The 21,422-nt window shown below is 53.1% G+C and overlaps 1 protein-coding gene across 1 annotated transcript in view; it reads right to left on the minus strand.

Annotated features, from left to right (window-relative positions):
* The window catches only part of LOC143692642 (uncharacterized), a 76,997-nt gene that overhangs the window by 26,780 nt on the left and 28,795 nt on the right, over positions 1–21,422 (minus strand). The window contains exons 4-5 of the mRNA XM_077172891.1: positions 16,650–17,029; positions 16,017–16,560 (exon numbers count right to left, since the gene is read on the minus strand). Of these exons, the coding sequence (XP_077029006.1) occupies positions 16,017–16,560; positions 16,650–17,029 (924 nt within the window). The remainder of the gene's footprint in view (positions 1–16,016; positions 16,561–16,649; positions 17,030–21,422) is intronic.

Below are 21,422 nucleotides of genomic sequence, written 5' to 3' on the forward strand. Positions count from 1 at the left end.
TCCTGCTGGTGTCCCTGAGGGGCCCTGGCAGTGCCCCAGCCCTGCTGGGCTGTGCACAGGAGCTGCTCCTGGCCAGAGCTGTCTCTCTGCAGCTCTGCTGCCCTTGCCAGGAGCTGCCTCTGGTCCAGGAGCCCGGCCCAGCTCAGCAGCACAGACCCAGCGCAAGGGCTTTAATGACCCTCTGGGGCTTTGGTGCTCTTTGTGTCTGCCATGGCCAAAGTGCTGCAGGAGTTGGCTCTGTCAGGGCTGTCTTGCAGCTGCTGCCCATCCCTGTGCCCTGTGCAGCCCAGGCTGTCCTACGGTGTCCCTGCCCTGCGCCTCTGTCCCTGCAGGCTGTGGGCATCCCCCGGCTGCCCCACCTGGCTGGGCCCTTCCTTTGCTGACAGCTCTGCCTCCTGCCTGCCTCTGCCTGCCCACACAAAGCCTTGGCCTTGATACCAAAAGGGTTTATTCAATTTTAACCATGCCTGTGAACTTTAAGTAGAGGAACAAGGCATGCAGGGGCTGCTTTCCCAGCAGGGGTGGTTAGAAGAGAAGAAGAAGACATCTTGGCTCAAGAATGCAGTGATAGAAAAAGCAAGAACTGAAACTGGGAACTTGGGGTGGGTTTTACAGAAATGGGTAAATTTTAATATACACATGGTGACTGTATATAAGCTGTACCCTTGTAAAATTACGTGTCCACCTAAGGAGTTATCACCTGCTGGACCTCAGCCCTGAATAAATGCTGCTCTCTTAGACACCAAATTAGTATTAAGGAGTCTTATTCTGATATTTTGTACATTTGGTGACTGCAGAGGCTCACAGAAACAAGGATCCAGCTGTGACACTTGGAACCTCATGGAACAAAGGGTCCATTGCAATGCAGCAGAACCCCATGGAACTAAAAGCCCATTGTATCAGCGCAAGGCCTCATGGAGCCCAGGAGACCATTGCTGACAGTGTGGAAGCTCATGGAGCCATGGGGTCATTGTGAGAGTTTGGGGCTGCATGGAACCATTGTGACACTGCAGTATATTCTGGAATCAAGGTGGTCATGTTATGCTATGGAACCTCATGGAACAAAGGATCCATGGTGACATTGTGGAACTCAGACCATTGTTGACAGTGTGGAAGCTCATGGAACCAAAGTCATTGTGATGCAGTGGAACCTCATGGAACCCAAGGTCCATTGTTACACGGCGGGGCCCTGTAGAACCAAGGGGACCATGGTGACACTGTGGTGCTCCATGGAACCAATGGGACCATGGTGACACTGTGATGCTCCTGGAACCAAGGGGCCATTCTGATTCTGCTTTGCCTCATGGAACCAAGGGGCCACTAAAGCACTGCAGGGCCTCATTGAACTAAGGCAGCCTTGTGACACTGCGGGGCCCTCTTGGAACCAAGGATCCACTGGGATATTGCAGGGCCTCATGGAACCATGGAGAACATTATGATCCTTTGGAACCCATTGTAACCAAGGGGTCATTGTAGTACAGAGGGGCCTCATGGAACCAAAGGGACCACAGTGACACCGTGGGGCTCCATGGAACAAAGGGGCCACTCTGACCCCATGGAACCAAGGAGACCATTCCTATGCTAACGGACATCATGGAACCAAGGAGGCCATTGTGACACATGGGGCCACATGGAACCAAGGGACCATTGTGGCACTGCAGGATCTCATGGAACCAAGGGCACAATGGTGACACTGTGGGGCTCCGAAGGACCAAGGGGGCATCCTTAAAGTGCAGAATCAAGGAGGCCGTTGTGACCTTCTGGGACATCATGGAGTTGAGGGTCCATTGTGAAACAGTACGGCCTCGTGAAACCATGGAGGCCATTTTTAGACTTTGAGGACTTGTGAAGCCAAAGAGCCATTGTGGACTTTGTGTCCCCAGGGAACCAAGGAGCCTGCTGTGACACTATGAGGCCCTATGGGCCAAAGGGCAATTGTGGCACTGTGTGGCACCACTGAACCAAGGAGAAAATTGAGACACTACAGGGCTCCATGGAACTAAGGATTCATGGAACAATGGGGGACCCCGTGGAACCAAAGGTTCATTGTGACAATGCAGGGCCTCATGGAATACTGGAGACCACCATGACAATTCAGGGACTCATTGAACCAAGAGGCTCTGCAGGACGTTGTGGAACCAAGGAGACCATTGTGACCCTGCAGGGCTTCATGGAAGCACGGGGCCATTGTGACACTTCAGAGGCAAGGAGAACATTGAGACACTTGGGGCATCATGCAATGAAGGGGACATGGGACAGATTCAGCTGGTTTGGCCTCCTAGGGGCCACCTGACAGGTGAAGCTGATCTTGGAATGTTGAGGACTGCCTCTGATCAGACTCTGGAGAACTGGAGCTCTGTGCTTTCCTTCCTATGGAAAAGAACCATCTGTCTTTCCAGGTGCCCATGGCCAAAATGGACACTCCTCCTGAAAAATTCCCCATATGCAAGGTCTCTCCCAGACAAAAGCTGCCAGGACAGACTGCTCTGGCTGGCCTTGGCCTCTGGTGGTCAACTCTAATCTCAAGAATGCCCTGAGGAAAGTATTTGAACAGGTTTGACTACAAGAACATCAATGAATCTATCATTCTCGAAAAAACTCAGATGCTCATCTGATCATGTGCCTTTTTTCCCCCACTGTGTATTATGCATGAAATACTATATTCAGCTAAAAAATATAATTCTTATCAATTTACCAGTGTTATTTGACACCAAATTCCTCATCTACATATGACTCCAGGTCACCTGTATGAGCAAACACAATAAACAACCCAGCAGGAATTATTTGTGTCTGCTCCCATCTGTCAGATCTCCTCTGGAGCTGGGGGTGCAGCCCCAGCACATGAGAGGGCTCAGGGGGTCACAAGCTCAGCTCCCACCCAGAGAACTTGCGGACCCTGGGCTGCTCTTCTTGGCCCCTGCACGCTCAGCCAGGCTGAGATGGACACTGATGGTTTCTGGGCCAGGCTCTCGGAGCCCAGCCCAGCTCCCTGCAAGCTCTGCCAGCTGCCCTGAGCTCTGGGCAGCACCAAGGGCCTCTCTGAGCCCAGCCCAGCCCAGCCGGCTCTGGCCCCACAGCTCTGCTCAGGCCAGGCTGCTCTGGGCACTGGCCCCACGGCCTCAGCCCCTGCCAAGGGCACAGCAGCAGCTGCAGCTGCCACAGGACTCAGCCCCAGCCATGGGGGAAGGTGCTTGGCCAAGGCCAAAGGAGGCTCCCTGGCTGCCCTGCTCCCCTGAGGCTGAGGTGCTGAGAGCTCTGCAGCCCCTGCTGCCATCCCATCTGCCCAGGGCAGCACAAGAGCCCTGGCCTTGGGGCCCTCAAGAGCTGCTCCTGCTCCAGGCCCAGGGCCCATGCCAAAGCTGGGGCAGCCACAAAGCTGTGCCCATTTCTGTTCATTGCTGCTCTCATGGGCATGGATCCTCAGCCACTTGGAGTTGATGATGAATTTTATTACTCCAGAGGCCTCTTCTTTCTTGAGCTCTACAGTTCAGGAATTCAGTGGGAAAAGCTCATAAATATTTGTTCGAAACCCCCACACAAGAAAATCCCATGGGAATAATTGAAGTTTTCAATTCTTCTCTGGTTAATAGACATATTTCAGAAGTGTATTCAAAGTGAATATACTATATTGAAAACAATGCTGAGAGAATTGTTTTGCCCGTTTAAGTTTTCTTTTCCTGTTTATAGCAATGGACATCAGCAATGTCCACTTGATAGTGACCACCAGCACCTCCTCATGCACTCTGAACAGATTTGAAAATCAAGACCCTTCATGGCTGACAATCAATCACACTTTGTCCCTACCCACACCCCACCATTTCCCTCATCCAGCCCCTGGCACTCAGAGCAGCTGAGGAATGGAGTCGCATCCAGGGGTGTCCCCAGGGCTCAGGATTGGGGACAGATCAATTCAATCTCTTTATTGCTGATCTGGATGAGGCCCTCAAGGGCACCCTCAGTCAGTTCCCAGGTGAGCCCAAGCTGGGTGGGAGTGTGGCTGTGCTGGAGGGCAGGAAGCTCTGCAGAGGGATCTGGACAGGCTGGAGCCATGGGCCCAGGACAATTGGATGAGGTTCACCAAGGCCAGGGGCCGGATCCTGCCCTGGGCTCACAACCACCCCAAATCGCTGGACATGCCCTGCCCCTGATCCCCACAGCCTGTCCTGTTTCCTTCATCCCTACATTGCCAGGGACTTCCTGAGACAAGGGAGCTCTGCTCTGGGGATGGAGGGAGGTGCAAGTGCATGCACTTGAACGGGAACCACAACTCATCAGGTTTGTGTCCTTTGGGGGCCAGGAACTGGTGAGACTCAGAGGCACAGAAAGCTTCTCCTCATGGCCAACAGATCACATTTGAACAGGACACAATTTTATAACAATCTCACTCTTCCTTGAGCTATGTGCAACGTCCCAGCAGCGACTGATGAGTCCTCCATCCACATTTCCATTCAAACATTAATTTCACACAAATGTGGTTCTGTGACAGATATAAACACAATTAAGTTTTTGTATCAGGATGCTCATCCTGGAGTCGGGGCAAAACAGCTCCAACAATTCCTGATTTGCAAAGCTGTCAGTGGTGGATGGAGAAGGGAGGTCAGGCTGCTCTTGGTGCTGAGGAAATGCTGAAACCAGCCTGACTCATTTCATCTCCTCCTGTCCTGGCTGATCTCCCCTCTTTCCCCTTCCACCCATTGGCTTTTGTCTCCCACCAGGCCCCTGGTGAAGAGCCTGGCTCTGTGTTCTCCATCCCCTCCTCGCTGGCACTGCCAGGCTGGGATGAGGAGCCCCTCAGCCTTCCCTGCTCTGGGCTGGACAAGCCCAGCTCCCTCAGCCTCTGCTCACAGCCCAAGGGCTCCAGCCCTACCTTGGAGGCCCTTCCCAGACCCTGCTCCAGCTGCCAGACATCTTTCCTGCCCTGGGCAACCCAACCCAGGCCACAGTGACCTGGATAATCCCCGTCCTTGATGTCCTGGTCACACAGCCCTGGCCCCTTGTCCCCATGTCAGGCTCTGGGGTGGATCCTGTGGAACATCCTTTGGTGGAGGCTGTGGCTCCAGGTGGGCCGGGGGGATCCCGGGGGACAGGGACCCCGCTGGGCATGGACAGCATTGGACTTGTTGGGAGAAACTGTGAGGGGGAGCTGGGGCAGAGTGACCAACCCAGTGACCTGACACAGCCCTGCTGGGATGGCACACAGCCCCTCTGGGATGTCACACAGCCCCTCTGGGATGTCACAGCCTGCTCTGTGAGCTTACAGCCCCTTCTCTAATGTCACACAGCTGGTCTCTGATGTCACAGCCAACTCTGTGATGTCATAGACTGCCTCTGTGATGTCACAGCTGGCTCTCTGATGTCACAGAGGCAGTCTTTGATGTCATAGCTGATCAATGACCTCACATCCCCCACTCTGTGATGTCATAGCCCACTCTGTCACCTCATGTTACCAGATTATCAATTGCCTACACCAGGTGAGCTCACACCTGGAGCTTGTTCTCCACATCCCCAGGCCTATGGAAACCACACAATGCCCACTGTGTGAGAAGGGGAACTGGAAGTTCAGCAGCCTCAGTGTCCTGCCAGCTCAGCCAGGCCCACTGGAACATTGGGGTTTTCAAGTTTTCAATATTCTGGGTAAGAAAGAGAGGCAGTAACAAAACTTCTACTGGAATTAGGAAGGGCAGACTGGCCTGGTCAGAATGCAGATTTGAGGAGTACAAAATTGGGTACTGATTTTTTAAGGGAAACAGCCATTAAAAAAAAGGGGTCCAGGAAGGATGAATCCATTTCAAGAAAGTAATCTTAAGGGGGAAGGAACAGCCTGTCCCAGTGTGGCAAAAGATGAGCTGGTGATGAAATACCTGGCCTGGCTGCCCATTGAGCTTTTGTGGGAAGTCAAGGGGAAAATGGACTGACAACTCAGGAAGTGTTAAAGGATGTCATTAGGTTATGCAGAAAGAAAAGTTGAGAGTTGAAAACTCAATCAGAACTTAACCTATCAGCTTCTGTAAAAAAATAAAAATGTTTTTATAAAAAAATTTGTAGCAAAAGGAGGGAGAAGGAGAACCTCTACTCTTCATTGGATGCAGTGGGTAATACAATAACTAAAGATAAAGAAAAGGCTGAGCTACTTAACACATTTTTTGTCTCAATTTTCAATATTAGGACAGGTTGTCCTCAGGACAAGTGTTCTCCTGAGCTGGTAGATGGGCACAGGGAGCAGAACAGCCCCCTGGAATCCAGGAGGAAGCAGCTGGGGACCTGCTGAGCCACTCAGATGCTCACAGGTGTATGGGATCAGATGGGATCCATCCCAGGGGGATGAGGGAGCTGTGGATGAGCTCCCCAAGCTGCTCTCCATCATTTACCATCAGTCCTGGCTCAGCAGGGAGGGCCCAGAGCACTGGAGGTGCCAGTGTGAGCCCATCCCCAGGAAGGGCTGGAAGGAGGAGCTGGGGAACTCCAGGCCTGTCAGCCTGACCTGGGTGCCCGGCAAGGGTATGGAACAGATCACCTTGAGTGCCATCACAGGGCACCCACAGGATGGCCCAGGGATCAGAGCCAGCCAGCGTGGATTTAGGGCTGGCAGGTCCTGCCTGACCAACCTGGTCTCCTTTTATGCCCAGGTGACCCACCTGTGGATGTGGGAAAGGCTGTGGATGTTGTGTGCCTGGACTCCAGCAGAGCCTTTGACTCTGTCTCTGACAGCATTCCCTGGAAAAGCTGCAGCCCACGGCTTGGGCAGGTTCCCTCCTGGCTGGGAGATTTAAGAGCTGGCTGGAGGCTGGGCCCAGAGAGTGGTGGGGATGGTGCTGCACCCAGCTGGTGTCCAGGCACTGGTGCTGTCCCCAGGGATCTGTGCTGGGCCCAGTCCTGTTTAATATCTTCACTGATGATCTGGGTGAGGGGATCGAGTCCAGCATTCACAAATTGCAGATGGCACCAAGCTGGGTGTGAGTGTGGATCTGCTGGAGGGCAGGACAAGAAGACCCAGCCTTAAGCTGCACCAGGGGAGGTTCAGGCTGGACAATAGGAAGGAGTTCTTCACAGAAAGGGTGAGTGGGAACTGGAATGGGCTGGCCAGGGGGGAGGTGGCAGAGTCACTGTCCCTCTCCAGTGGCACTCAGTGGCATGGTCTGGGTGACAAGGCAGTATTAGGGCATTGCATGGACTTGATGATCCCAAAGGTCTTTTCCAGCCTATTTGATTCTGTCATTCTGTGATGATTGGGACACTCTGGGGCCATTGTGACACTGCAGGGCCTTGTGGAACTAAGAGGACCATGGTGACACCGTGCAGCCCCACAGAACCCGGGGTCCATGGTGGTGCTGTGGGGCAAAATGGACCCAGGGAGTGCCCCGTGACACTCTGGGCCCTCGTGGAACCACAGAGGCCATTGTGACACTGCAGGGCCTCGTGGAACCAAGGGGTTTCACCATTTTGACACTGCAAAACCAAGGGGACCATTGGGAGACTGCAGGGCCCAGTGGAACCAAGGGGCCGTTCTGACACTGCGGGGCCTCATGGAACCAAGGGGACATTGTGACACTGCAGGATCCTGTGTAACCAAGGGGCCACTGTGACACGATGGGGCCTCAAGGGATCTGGAAGAATGCTGTGACACTGTGTGGCCTTGTGGAAACAAGGAGTCCATTGTGACACTGAGGGGACTTGTGGAACCAAAGAGACCATGGTGACAGTGTGGGACCTCATGTGACCATGGGGACATTGTGACACCCTGGGGCCCATGGAACCAAGGGGCCACTGTGAAACTGGAGCACCTACGAGAACATTGTGACACTGTGAAGCCCCATGAAACCAAGGAGACCATTATTGCTCTGCATGGTCTTATGGAACCAAGGAGACCAGTGTGACAGTGCAGGGCCTGCTGTAACCAAGAGGCCATTGTGACACTGAGGGGCCCCTTGGAACCAAGGACATCTTTGCCGATGACACCAAGCTGGGTGCGAGCGTTGATCTGCTGGAGCATAGGAGTGGTCTGCACAGGAACCTTGACAGGCTGGATCCAGAGGATGAAACCAACAAGGTGAGGTTTAACAAATCCAAGGGCCAGGCCCTGATATTTGGCCCGAGTGCTACAGGCTGGGGACAGAGTGGCTGGAGAGGCAGCCAGGCAGAAAGGGACCTGCAGGGACTGATGGACAGCAGGCTGGACATGAGGCAGCAGTGTGCCCAGGTGGCCAAGAAGGCCAATGGCTCCTGGCCTGGATCAGGAATGGTGTGGCCAGCAGGAGCAGAGCTGCTGTGCCAGCACTGATCTGCCCCAGCTCTGCACACAGACATTGCTGCTGCAGCTCCAGAGAAGGCAACAAAAGGGCATCTCTGGAGAAGACTCTGCTGGGAGATCCTTTAGTTCCTTTAAAGCCACCAAGAGCACAACCCCTCATTGACACAGTCTGTGGCCACAGGATAGGTGGAGAGAAACAAAATGAGAAATGGCACAAACAATGACATTTATTTGTAGATGATATGAAAAAAGTAAAAAAAAGAAAAAGAACCTCCAAAATGAAACCAACAAGAAGTATGAAAGATGACTTTTATTACAAGTGATATGCAGAAATTGGCCAGCAGTTTAATGTTTCTGAAACCATCCAGTCATTTGTCTCCACCCTGCAGCCTTGAGCTCCTGGTTCCTCAGGCTGTAGATGAGGGGGTTCAGGGCTGGAGGCACCACTGAGCACAGAACTGTCAGTGGCAAATCCAGGGATGGAGAGGAGATGGAGGGAGGCTTCAGGTGAGCAAACACTGCAGAGCTGATGAACAGGGAGACCACAGCCAGGTGAGGGAAGCAGGTGGAAAAGGCTTTGTGCTGTCCCTGCCCAGAGGGGATCCTCAGCACAGCCCTGAAGATCTGCACATAAGAGAAAACAATGAACACAAAACAGCCAAAACCAAAACAGGCACTGACAGCAAGAAGCCCCAATTCCCTGAGGTAGGATTTGGAGCAGGAGAGCTTGAGGATCTGTGGGATTTCACAGAAGAACTGGCCCAGGGCATTGCCATGGCACAGGGGCAGGGAAAATGTATTGGCCGTGTGCATAAGAGCATTGAGAAAGGCACTGGCCCAGGCAGCTGCTGCCATGTGGGCACAAGCTCTGCTGCCCAGGAGGGTCCCGTAGTGTAGGGGTTTGCAGATGGACACGTAGCGGTCGTAGCACATCACGGTCAGGAGATAAAGCTCTGCTCCAGTAAAGAACACAAAGAAAAAGAGCTGTGCAGCACATCCAGTGTAGGAGATGTCCCTGGTGTCCCAGAGGGAATTGTGCATGGCTTTGGGGACAGTGGTGCAGATGGAGCCCAGGTCAGCGAGGGCCAGGTTGAGCAGGAAGAAGAACATGGGCGTGTGCAGGTGGTGGCCGCAGGCTACGGCGCTGATGATGAGGCCGTTGCCCAGGAGGGCAGCCAGGGAGATGCCCAGCAAGAGGCAGAAGTGCAGGAGCTGCAGCTGCCGCGTGTCTGCCAATGCCAGCAGGAGGAAGTGCCTGATGGAGCTGCTGTTGGACATTTGTTGGGGCTGCACATGGGGATCTGTAAGAAAAGTAACCATGGAATAGTTGGGTTTGGAGAGGACTTGAAATATCCCAGCACAGCCTGGGGGCACTTTCCCCCCACTGCCCTCCCAGGGCTCTGCTGCCTGGAGCTGTCCCTGCCAGCAGCTGCTTCCCTGTGCCCAAGGCTGGGCCCTGCCAGTGCTTCCAGAGCCCAGCCCAGCCCTGGGGGCTCAGCTCTGCCCTGCAGAGCCCTCCCAGCTCAGGCACTGCCCAGGGGCAGCTCTGGCTCTGCAGGCTCTGATGGCAACGTCAGAGAAACCCTGAGGAGGCTGGAAAAGTGACACTGATTGTCACAGACATCTTTCATGAAAAATATTTTCTTAGGTTTTTTCCTTGTGAGAAGCTGCAGTTTCAGCAACCAAAAGGAAACAATGTTTATCTGCTGCTGTGGAATGCAACAGGTAGACCCGTGATTGGTCTCCTGTGGATGTTTGGATTTCCTGACTACTCATGGCAGAGCTGGCTCTTGCTCTCTGTCTGAGACACAGATCTTTGTTGTTCATTCTTTTCTATTCTTAGCCTAGCTAGCTTCTGAAGAAGCCTTTTCCTTTCTATCGCTTTTTAGTATAGTCTTAATGTAACATATATCATAAAATAATAAATCAAGCCTTCTGATCATGAAGTCAACATTCTTGTCTCTTCTTCATCCTGAAAACCCTTGTGACCACGGTCCAACTGATGCTGCCTCTGAGGGGTCTTTTGCTGATTTCTGCACTGCCTGGTTTATTTAGATCTGGGAAATTTTGTCTGTTTGTTTTTTTTTTTTTTTAATACCATCCTGAACAGAGATATGAATATCTATGTGCAATTTCCCATCAAGGCAACCCAGAGCAATAGATTAAAAAAGCAGGATTTTCCCTTTTCTCCAGCCTGTGCGTTGCTGTGCTCCCTGTATGATCTCCTTGGAAATGTTCTGCAGTTCAATGCCATGCTGGGAGCAGTCCTGAACAATGCAGCATCCTCCCCACACAAGGAGAACACTCCCAAGCCTCACCAGCTGTCTCCTCCCAGCCAGATCTTGTCCCCCAGTGCTGGGAGCAGCTGCCAGGGCTGGCTGAGAGCTGTCCCTGGCAGGCAGCAGAGCCCCTGCCCCAGCACAGCGCCCTGGGCTGCAGGACCCTGCTCTGCAGGACAGCCCTGGGCACCCCTGGCTGCTCTGCACAAGAGACAAGCAGAGAATGTACTCACAGGCTCTGCAGGCATTGGCATGTTCCAGCTGCAGGAGATGGCTCCAGGAGCTGCAGCTGCATTGTCCTGCAGCCAGAGGTTCCTGTGCCAAGGGCTGGCAGTGATTGTGCCCCAGGCACTTCTCAGCCCCTTCCCAGCCCTGACTGATTGAAGCTCTCTGTGCCTCTGGGCTGTGCCCGGGCTGGCTGCAGGCAGTGCCCCAGCCCTGCTGGGCTGGCACAAGAGCTGCTCATCAAGAGAAATGTGCTTTTGAAGCTCTTCTTGGTGAGCAGGAGCTGCCTCTGTGCCAGGAGCCCAGCCCAGCTCAGCAGCACAGACACAGCACAAGAACTTTAATCAGCCTCTGGGGCTTTGTGCTCAGGCCCTGAACATCAGTCCCTGAGAGGCAGCTGAAGAAACCTGTCCAGAACTCCAAGGCAGAATCCAACTCCAAAGTTTCCTGGACTTTTAATGGGTCCCACTGAGGGACACGACTGAGCAAGTGTCCCCAGGCCCCAGGCAGAGCAGAGAACTGCAGGCAGTGATGACAGGTGGGGACAAAGAGAAGCCAAGTCTTGGTGCCCTGGGGCACAGCAGGGTCTGTGCCAGCAAGGGCTGGGAGGAGACACCTTGTCCAGAGGCCCTGGGGCCTCCTGGCACAGCCCAGCCAGGCTGGGCACTGTCAGCCCCTTGTGCTGCCCTCAGCATCCCCCCCTAGCCCACATCCCAGTGGCCTCAAGGATCTGCTGCAAGGAGTCCCTGGGGAGCCTTGCTCAGCAATGGCCCTGGGGGCTCCTTCATGCTCCCTGCAGGGACTGCAGGTTTTTCAAAGGACTTTGGCTTTGGCTTTTGCCTTGGAGTCTCTGAGAGGTTTGTGCAATCATGGCCTCCAATTATCTGCTGTAATTAGTCCCTGGAGAGGCTTTGTCAGGAACAACATTCAGTGGGGCTCATTAATACTTCAGGGTACTTCAGTTATTTTAAGGTGCTTGGTGTTTCCCTTTTGATACAGACTCTGTGAGAGGTTTATGCAATCATGGTCCCAATTATCTGCTTTAATGAGTCCCTGGAGAGCTTTGCATTGGCACTCAGTGGGGCTCAGTAATGCTTTGAGCTTCTCAAAATTTTTAAGGTAGTTTGGAATTTCCTTTCCACATTGAGACTCTGAAAGGTTTTTGGTCAATCCTGGCCTCCAGTTCTCTCCTCCAAGGAGTCCAGGAGGAGCCTGTGTTGGGGATGAACCTCAGTTTGACCCATTCAAGCTCTGAGACACTTTTGGGTTTTCCTCTGACTTTGACTCCTGGAAAGGTTTTTGCAATCTCCTCTCAGGCCCTGAGGTTCCAGGGCTCAGCTCCAAATGCACCACGGGGCTCATCAGGATGCAGAAGTCCTGACAAACCATGGCTCCGCCTTGATTTCCCTCTGCTCTAATGGAGTTTATCAGGAATGTATCTGGAGTGAGTTTGGTTTGCTAATTTGAGATTTCTCAGCCAATGCAACTATTCGTGCAGTGGGATCAGTGTTGGCTAATTACCATTGCACTCACTGGAATATATTTACTCATTTCCTGCTGTGAGATAGGATTAGGAGAAAGGCAAAGTAGGCTCAAAATTTTAAAGGGGTATATTGAAAAGTTTATTATCAGTGAATAGAAGAAAGAATAATAAGAATCTGAACACTTCTCCTCTCCCTACAACCTTTTCTTTCTTACTGACAATGCAAGGAGACAAAACCTGAAAGTTTCAGTCAGTTTACACCATCTAGAACAGTCTTTCTTCAGTTCACTTAGGGAGAGGAGTCTCTCTCTCATGCTATGGAGACTTCTCCATAAGAAAAAAGTTCTCTCGTGGCTCTCAATTCCCATGAATAGCAGGTGCCCAGAAAATCTGCAATTGTGAAGTCCCTCCCATTTTTCACAGCTTTCCCCACAGCTGTGTTTCTGGGCAATGTCAACTTATGGGATATGAGTTTAAAGATGAGCTGTTCAAGAGCAAAGATTCTCTTCACCTATTTCTGAAATCATCTTCATCTCTGAGAACAGAGATCTTCTTCTTCTTCTCTCCCTGAGGCCACAGGATCTCATTACTCTTCTCTCTTTCTCTGTTTAAACTTCTCATGGGATCACAGCTACTTCAACATTTGCTTACTTTAGCATGGAGGTTTTTGCTGAACAAGTCATCTCCCCATATTTTCAATTAGTTATAGGGAAAAAGAGAGTCTGATGTATCAATTACATCCTTCCCCATAGCTTTACAAGAGGATTTCAGCCCCCAGATCAAGGCATCTCCTCATCCCTCCCATCTGGGACTCAACTTCCTCTTCAGTGACCTTGGTGTCTTCATGTTGCTCCTCTCTGTGCCTGCAGTTTGTCCTTTTCTCTCACTGGAGGGAGGATGGAAGCACTGAAAGAGTTCATATCTCACCCGGGGCCTGCAGATGGTTCCGTGCCCCCGGCCAGGCTCGGTGCTTGCGGCCGGAGCTGTTTTACGATGGAGGTTTCTGCAGCGGCTGCACTGGGGCTGTGTCAGGATGGGCCACGCTGGGGCAGGGCCAGGATCTCAGCAGCCAGGCCAGAGCACAGCAGCAGCACGGCCGGGGCCGATGGCTTCTCCTGCCCCTGCCCGGGGCTTGCGGCTGAAGCCCAAGGGTGGCAGAATCTTGGCCGAGCCGGCCCGGCCCGGGGCTGCTCCTGGGGCCCGGCGGATCCTGGCTGGGCCCAGGCTGGCGGCGGGGCAGGGCTCAGCAGGGCCCAGATGTTCCCAACTGCAGCCATGGCCCGGCCCGGCCTCGGCCCCGCGGCCTCCCCGGCCCTGCCCGGCAGCCGATGGGGCCTGGCGGGGTCCCTGGGAAGGGGCCTGGCCCCACGGCAGGAGCCGCCCGGCCCGGCCTGGCTGAGACAGGGCCGGGTCAGCCTTGTTACCTCTGTGCCAGCCAGAAGGGAAAGAGACCCTCCCAGGCTTTCCCATCTTTAACATGTGTCTTCACAGAGGTGTGTACAGTTTCCTTAGTGGTTTAACAGATTGTCAGTTCTCAAAGCTGATTACTGATTGGTTTTTTTGTCAGACACAGATGAAACTGCTAGCAGCTTCTCTAAGAACATCACTTCCATGATGCAAAATCACCACAACAGCACAGAGCCCAGAGCTCCTTTGTCCATATGTATCGGTCATGTGTCCAAGTCCTCAAAAACCCTTCTTGGGAGATCTCTGGCCCCTTTCCAAGGTTTTTTCAACTGAAAGCATTCAACTCAGAGTCTAAGAAAATCACCAGCAGACATGGCCAGCCTGACCTGTCTGTCCTTACTACTTTTGTCTGGGAGCAATCTTTGGATATATGGAATTTGGGAAGCCAAATTCTAATTTTGGCCATGGACCATGGACATGAAGGTTGGTTCTTTTCCGTAGGAAGGAAGGAACAGAGCCCCAGTGTTTGCCAGGCAGAAGAGAGTGACCACCAGAGGACAAGGCCAGCCAGAAGTGGCAGGTTTTTTTCTGAGAGAAACCCTTGCATATAGGAAAATTTTTAGAGAGAATAACAATTTTGGCAATGGACATTTAAAAAGAGGGACAGTTCTTTTATATAGCAAGGAAAGCACAGAGCCCCAGTGTTCCAGGAGCTGATGAGAGGCATTCCTTGACATTGCAACATCAGCCAGACCTTTCAGGTGGCCCCTGGGAGGCCAAGCCAGCCAGGCCTGTTCCATGTTCCCTCGGTTCCATGGGGCCCCACAGTGTCCCAATGGTCCTTTGCTTCCCTGAGGCCCTGAGGTGCCATAATGCCCCCTTGGTGACACCAGGCCCTGAAGGGTCCCAATGGTCTCCATGGTTCCATCAGGCCCCACAGAGCCAGAATGGTCTCTGGGTTCCATGAAGCCCCGCGGTGTCACCACGGCCCCTTGGTTCCATGGGCTCCAGTGGTGCCACAATGATCCCCATGGTTCCATGAGGTCCCCACAGTGTCCCAGTGTTCTCCATGGGAAGGAAAGAACCCAGCCCCAGTGTTGCAGGGGCAGTCACCAGAGGTCAAGGCCACCCAGGCTTGATGGTACTGGCAGATTGTGCCTGGGAGCAACCCTTGGATATACAGAATTTTGGAGGTGGAATCCCAATTTCAGACATGGACACCTGGAGGATAAGGATGGTTGTTTTCCATTGGAAAGAAAGCACGGAACACTGATACAACAGTGACATTTGGGGATCTATGGGGAGCATTGGGGATCGTTTCTGCACCTCGTGACCCAACAGGAGCTTCTCTAATAAATGTTGCCTGAAGCTCCCACTGTGCCCATGACAGGAACCCATGTGAGTGCCTGGGACATCCCAGCTCTTTGGCAGCCTGGGGACTCCTGGGATGTCACCATGGAATGGCTGTGACTGCCTCTGACCACAGGGCTCTTTACCATCCTAGAAACCCCTCGGAGGTCTCCATGGAGCCCCTGTCTCTGCCTGTGACATTCCAGCTTTGGAACAGCCTGGAGATTCTTGGAAAGTCCCCATGGAACCCTTCTGAGGGCCTGTGACAAATCTGATCCTCAGCAGGCAACCATCACCAGCCCCCTGTTGCTATGCTCAGTCCCTTGGCAGCTCCATGGAGACCCCATGCCAGGGGTGGTTGCCATGGCCACCAGAGCTGGCACCAGCTGGGATGCTCGGTTTCCAGGGGCCGGGCTTCAGGAATGGGATTCCCCAATTTCCTGCTCCTGCTAAAACTGCGCTGCCCTCGCTGCCCTCCCGCCTCCCGTGGAAAGCAAAAAAGGCAAAGATCCCAGGCTGGGATAAGAACAATTTATTGGGAACAGCAACGAGATAAAGAACAAACAGAAACAGAAACAATATTGATAACAGAAGGGATAAGTAAAACTATTTACAGAGAAAACTACAACATCAACAACTAGTTCTTCCTGGCAATGTATTTCCTCCTGTCTGGAAAGGACACCCTTCTCCTCAGGGAGAGAGAGAGAGAGAGTCCCTTTCCTGCCCCTGGCAATGACCTGAGGTGGGAGTGAATGTAATGACAGGGCCATGGCCAGACCATCATGTTCTCCAACCCCACATCATGTCATTGGCAGGGGCAGGAAAAGGGACAGGTGTCTTCCCAGCATGGATCACAGGGAACATGGATCGCCAGGACTCTGACCAACGTGGGGTCTCCAATGGGGGATAAAGCTGGAGCAGTGCATTAAACTCTTCCTGCAGTTGGGGCATGTGCAGGGCTTCTTTTACTGGTGCCTCCGTTGGTGTCTGCTCAAGTGAGAGCTGCTGGTGAAGCTCTTCCCACACTGGGGACACTCGTAGGGCCTCTCCCCAGTGTGGATGCGCCGGTGGGTGACGAGGGTGGAGTTGTGCTTGAAGCCCTTCCCGCAGTCAGGGCAGAGGAAGGGCCTCTCATCCGTGTGAATGCGCTGGTGCTGGAGGAGCTGAGAGCTGGTGTGAAACCTCTTCCCACACTCGGGGCACTGGTAGGGCCTCTCCCCTGTGTGGATCATTTGGTGGATGTTCATTTGGGTCTTCCTACTAAAGGTCATCCCACATTCCCCGCAGTTGTATGGCCTTTCCCCAGTGTGGATCCTCTGGTGGCAGATCAAGAGAGACTTCTGCCTAAAGCTCTTCCCACATTCCCCACACTCATAGGGCCGTTCCCTGGTGTGGGTCTTGTGGTGGGAGATCAGGTTAGAGTTCTGGCTGAAGCTCATCCCACATTCCCCACACTTGTAGGGCTTCTCCCCGGTGTGGATCCGCTGGTGCCTGATGAGGTGGGAGTTGTGCTTGAAGCCCATCCCACAGTCAGGGCAGCGGAAGGGCCTCTCATCTGTGTGAATCCGCTCATGCAGGAGGAGATCAGAGCTGGTGTAAAACCTCTTCTGACACTGGGGACACTCGTAGGGCCTCTCCCTCTCCCCAGTGTGGATGCCCGGTGGGTGATGAGGGTGGAGTTGCGCTTGAAGCCCTTCCCACAGCTGGGGCAGCGGAAGGGCCTCTCCTCAGTGTGAATCTGCTGGTGCTGGAGGAGACTGGAGCTGGTCTGAAACCTCTTCTGACAATGGGGACACTCGTAGGGCCTCTCCCCAGTGTGGATGCGTTGGTGGATGATGAGGGCAGAGCTGCAGCTGAAGCCCTTCCCACACTCCCCACACTCGTAGGGCCATTCCCCAGTGTGGATCATCTGGTGGCTGATCAGGGTGCTGCTCTGCGTGAAGCTCTTCCCACACTCCAAGCACTTGTGTGCCTTCTCCCCATCATGAAGCTGCCCATGGACCACCAGCTCTGAGCTCTGGCTGAAGCTCTGTCCACCTTCCTGGCTCAGGGTGGGTCTTTCCTTCTCAGAGCACCCTGGGCTGGGTTTGGAGCCCCTCCTCCTGTGGGATCTCTGGGGATTTTCCTCCCCATTGGATTCCTGTGCCCTGGAGTCACTCAAAATGGCCTCTTCCATGAGTTTCTGCTGTGGGGATTTCTCCTCCCTGGTCTCCATCCTCAGATCCTTCCCGGGGGGAGGAAGGACAAGGAGAGGATGGGATTTGCCTCCGTGCCAGAGGGAAGGGGAAGGAGATCCCCACAGTGCATCCCCGGCAGGACAGGGTTGGCAGCAGGGTTGTCCTGCAGACGGGGGCTGTGCTGGGCTGGAAGATGGAGCAGGAGAGAGGGGGAAAGGGGCACTGACTGCCTCCTCACCTGCCTGCGTGTCCCGGGCCTCCTTCCTCTTCCTTGCAGCCTCCTCCTCCATCTGGCAAAGGTTTGGGGATGTGAAATCCTGTTTTGGGAGGAAAGCAAGAGATGAGCGCATTGAATTTTTACTGGTTTGAAGACAAACCTGGGGGAGAGTCTAAACCAGAATTACAATTTAATAAGAAAAGAAGATCAAGGCAATGATACAGAAACACTGCCTTAAACGGACAGTGTCAGGATATAACCTGACACCCTGTTGCTGGTCAGGCTGGTGGCAGCAGTCCCATTAAATGGTGGCTGCAGTCCTGTTGCAGTGATGAGCGTGATTCTGTCCAAGCAGTGATCCTGTAGAAGGGTCTGGTCTTCCTCTGGAGGTCCAGGGGTGGTTCTGGAGCTCTTGTCCTCTGGGAATCCAGTAGGCAAGCTGCTCCTGGTGTTGCAAGGCTCACCTTGTATGCAGGTAGGAATGCTTGGATCCTCCCCCTGGGCGGAGCATCCCACAATGGGAGGATGGAATTTGATCAGTCCTGCAGTGACACCCAATGGCCCATTCCCAGAAGATATCTCCCCTGGAGGGCGTTATCAGGGCTGAGTCATGGAAGAGATCAAGAACACTGCCCCACCTGTTTATAGCAGCTGATGAAGATGGGCATTGAAAACATGCATTTGGTTCCATCTTACATTGCAGCCTGAAACAGTGGGGGAATCCCTGCTCAGGGGGTGAACACCACCCCCCTTACCCAAACTGGCTCAGGTGTAAAACCCCCACCCCGGGAAGGCCACACACACAGGGGACAATGTCACACTTGCCCTGCCCCAGGGCAAATGGCATCTCTCTAGTATTTCCTTAACCAGACTGCAAAATTATTTTGGCACAGTGAGTTCAGGGCACTGTTCTTTGACCCCAGTTGCCTTTGACAACAGCATGGTTCCCTCCTCTGAGGAGGTCGTGGGTCTCTCTGGAGGAACTCTTGGAAACTGTCGCAGCTTCGTCTGAGTGACCTATGGGAGAACTGATGAGGAAAATGGCTGTTGTGGGACTGGAGTGTAAAGAAAATATTTTGTTGTCCCTCCTTGAAAAGTTTGTTAAAATCACTGGAGGAAATGGAGCAAATGATACCAGCAAGACTGAGAAGGTTCTTTCACCACATGGTGAGGAACATAAGGCTGCTAAAAGTGCTACAAGAAGCCCAGCTCAAGTAGCTAAATTCCCAAATAACTACTGAATTCCCAGGCTTGGGTTTTTTCCAAATGTGAGAATCATTATTCTCTTCATCCCTGTCACCTTTGTGACAGCTACACAGAGCTTTCCCTTCCTTTTAATAATATCTGTATTGGGCCAAATTTGCACTTTTCTTTAATTGTAACCTGCCAGCAGCTGAGCTGGAGCTGTGCAGGAACCAAGGAAACTTGGAATTGCCACAGAATTGCTTCTATTGTCAGCCGGTGCTGCGGCGGCCGTGGGGCAGAGGGGTGGGAAAGGGGGCTCCGGGGTGGCAGTGGAGGAAATGCCGGGCCCGGGGGCTGAGCACAGGGCTGAGCACGCAGAGATGGTTTTGTTCTTGCTGAGCTCGCACTGAGCCAAGGCCTGTCCTGCCCCTCATTCGGCCACGCTGGGGAGGGGCTGAGGCTGTGGGGGAGCTTGGGAGGGGACACAGCCAGGACAGGAGATCCCAGCTGACCCCAGGGATAGCCCAGACCATAGGACATCATGATCAGTGCATGAAGTGTGGGGAACAAGGTGGAAGGGGGCACATTTGCAGTCAGGGTTTTGTCTCCCCAGGTAACACTTAGGCAGGATTGGGCCCTGTTTCGCCAGTGGGCAGGGCCCGCACCAAAGACACAGACACCAACTTAACTTAAGGAACAGTGTAATTTAGATAATGCAAATTTGCAAAAAATTACAAAAATATTAGGTAGGCAAAGCAAATAATCATTAGTCAATAATTCCAAAAGAGAAGATGTTGAAATGAGTATCACACAACTGTCCATTTCTGGCTGCAGGCTCTGGAGATTCTATCTCTGCCTTCAATCAGGGTTGCATTCCCTAAAGAATCCTGGTACCAAATCCTGCTTTCCAAGGCTGGAACAGTGTCTCAGGTTTAGCTGGGTGTGTATTCAATTACCCTCTGTTAAAGCTGGGGCAATTATCATCTGTTAATTGAGCAGTTTACTTTATCTCTTCCACATGAATCCTCCCTCCAGGGAGATATCTTCTGTTAATGGGCCATTGAGTGTCACTGATAAAAATTCCATCATCCCATTGTGAGAAGCTCTGCCCAGAGGGAGGAGCCAAGCATTCCTACCTGGATATAATCTGAGAATGTGAACAACAGAGTCAGCCTTCTCCCACAAGATTCCCAGAAGAGCAGCTTCCAGCTCCACTGGATCCCAGAAGAAGACCAGGCCAATCAACGCCACAACTGGACCTTCCGAGGAAAACTCCACCCTTCCACAGGATCACTGCTCCAACAGAACCACACCTGTCCCTGCAGGAGCACTGCAGCCACCATTTAACAGGAGTGCTACCAACACTCTGACCCACAGGGTGTCAGGTTGTATTCTTACTCTGTAAGTAGTTTTTAGTACTACTTCATTTGTATTTTTAATTTTCCTTCTGAAGAACTGTTATTCCTATTCCCAAAGACTTTGCTTGACAGCCCCTTGTTTTGAAAATTATAATTCCAAGTGAAGGGATTAACATTTTCGATTTCAGGGGACTCTCCTGCCTTCCTTAGCAGACCCCTGTCTTTTCAAACTGACACAATACCCTGGGATACCCAGGCAGGTGAGGAGGAAGTCAGTGCCCCTTTCCCCCTCTCTCCTGCTCCATCTCCCAGCCCAGCACAGCCCCTGGCTGCAGGACAACCCTGCTGCCAACCCCGTCCTGCCGGGGATGCACTGAGGGGATCTCCTTCCCCTTCCCTCTGGCACGGAGGCAAATCCCATCCTCTCCTTGTCTTTCCTCCCCCAGAGAAGAAGCTGAGAATGGAGACCAGGGAGGACAAATCCCCAAAGCAGAACATCGTGGAAGAGGCCATTTTAAGTGGCTCCACGGTGCAGAATTCCAACGTGGAGGAAAAGCCCCAGAGATTTCACAGGAGGAGGGGCTACAAACCCAGCCCAGAGTGCTCTGAGGAGGAAAGACCCACCCTGAGACAGGAAGGTGGACAGAGCTCAGAGCTGGTGGTCCTTGGGCAGCTTCACAATGGGGAGAAGCCCCACAAGTGCTTGGAGTGTGGGAAGAGCTTCAGGCAGAGCAGCACCCTGATCAGCCACCAGATGATCCACACTGGGGAATGGCCCTATGAGTGTGGGGAGTGTGGGAAGGGCTTCAGCTGCAGCTCTGCCCTCATCAACCACCAATGCATCCACACTGGGGAGAGGCCCTACGAGTGTCCCCAGTGTCAGAAGAGGTTTCAGACCAGCTCCAGTCTCCTCTGCCACCAGCAGATTCACACTGGGGAGAGGCCCTTCTGCTGCCCTGACTGTGGGAAGGGCTTCAAGCACAGCTCCACCCTCCTCACCCACTGGTGAAGCCACACTGGGGAGAGCCCCTACGAGTGTCCCCAGTGTGGGAAGAGCTTCACCAGCAGCTCTCCCTTGACCAGACACCAACGGAGCCGCCAGTAAGGAAAGCCCTGCAAATGCCCCAGCTGCAGGAACAGCTTCATGCACCGCTCCAGCTTCATCCCCCTTTAGAGGACCCGCATTGGGAAGAGTCCTGGGGATCTGTGTTGCCCATGATCCATGCTGGGAAGACACCTCTCCCTTTTCCTGCCCATGACATGATGTGGGATTGAAGAACATGATGGTCTTGCCATGGCCCTTTCATTACATTCACTCCCACCTCAGGCTATTGCCAGGGGCAGGAAAGGGACCTTCTCTCTCTCTCCCAGAGGAGAAGGGTGTCCTTTCCAGACAGGGGAAATTGTGGCTGGAAAGAGACAGTCAGTTGTGTTGTAGTTTTCCCTGTCAAAGTTTTATTTATGCCTTCTGTTATCAATATTGTTTCTGTTCA

This window comes from Agelaius phoeniceus, assembly GCF_051311805.1.
Source record: "Agelaius phoeniceus isolate bAgePho1 chromosome W unlocalized genomic scaffold, bAgePho1.hap1 SUPER_W_unloc_2, whole genome shotgun sequence".
NCBI classification, from domain to species: Eukaryota; Metazoa; Chordata; class Aves; order Passeriformes; family Icteridae; genus Agelaius; species Agelaius phoeniceus.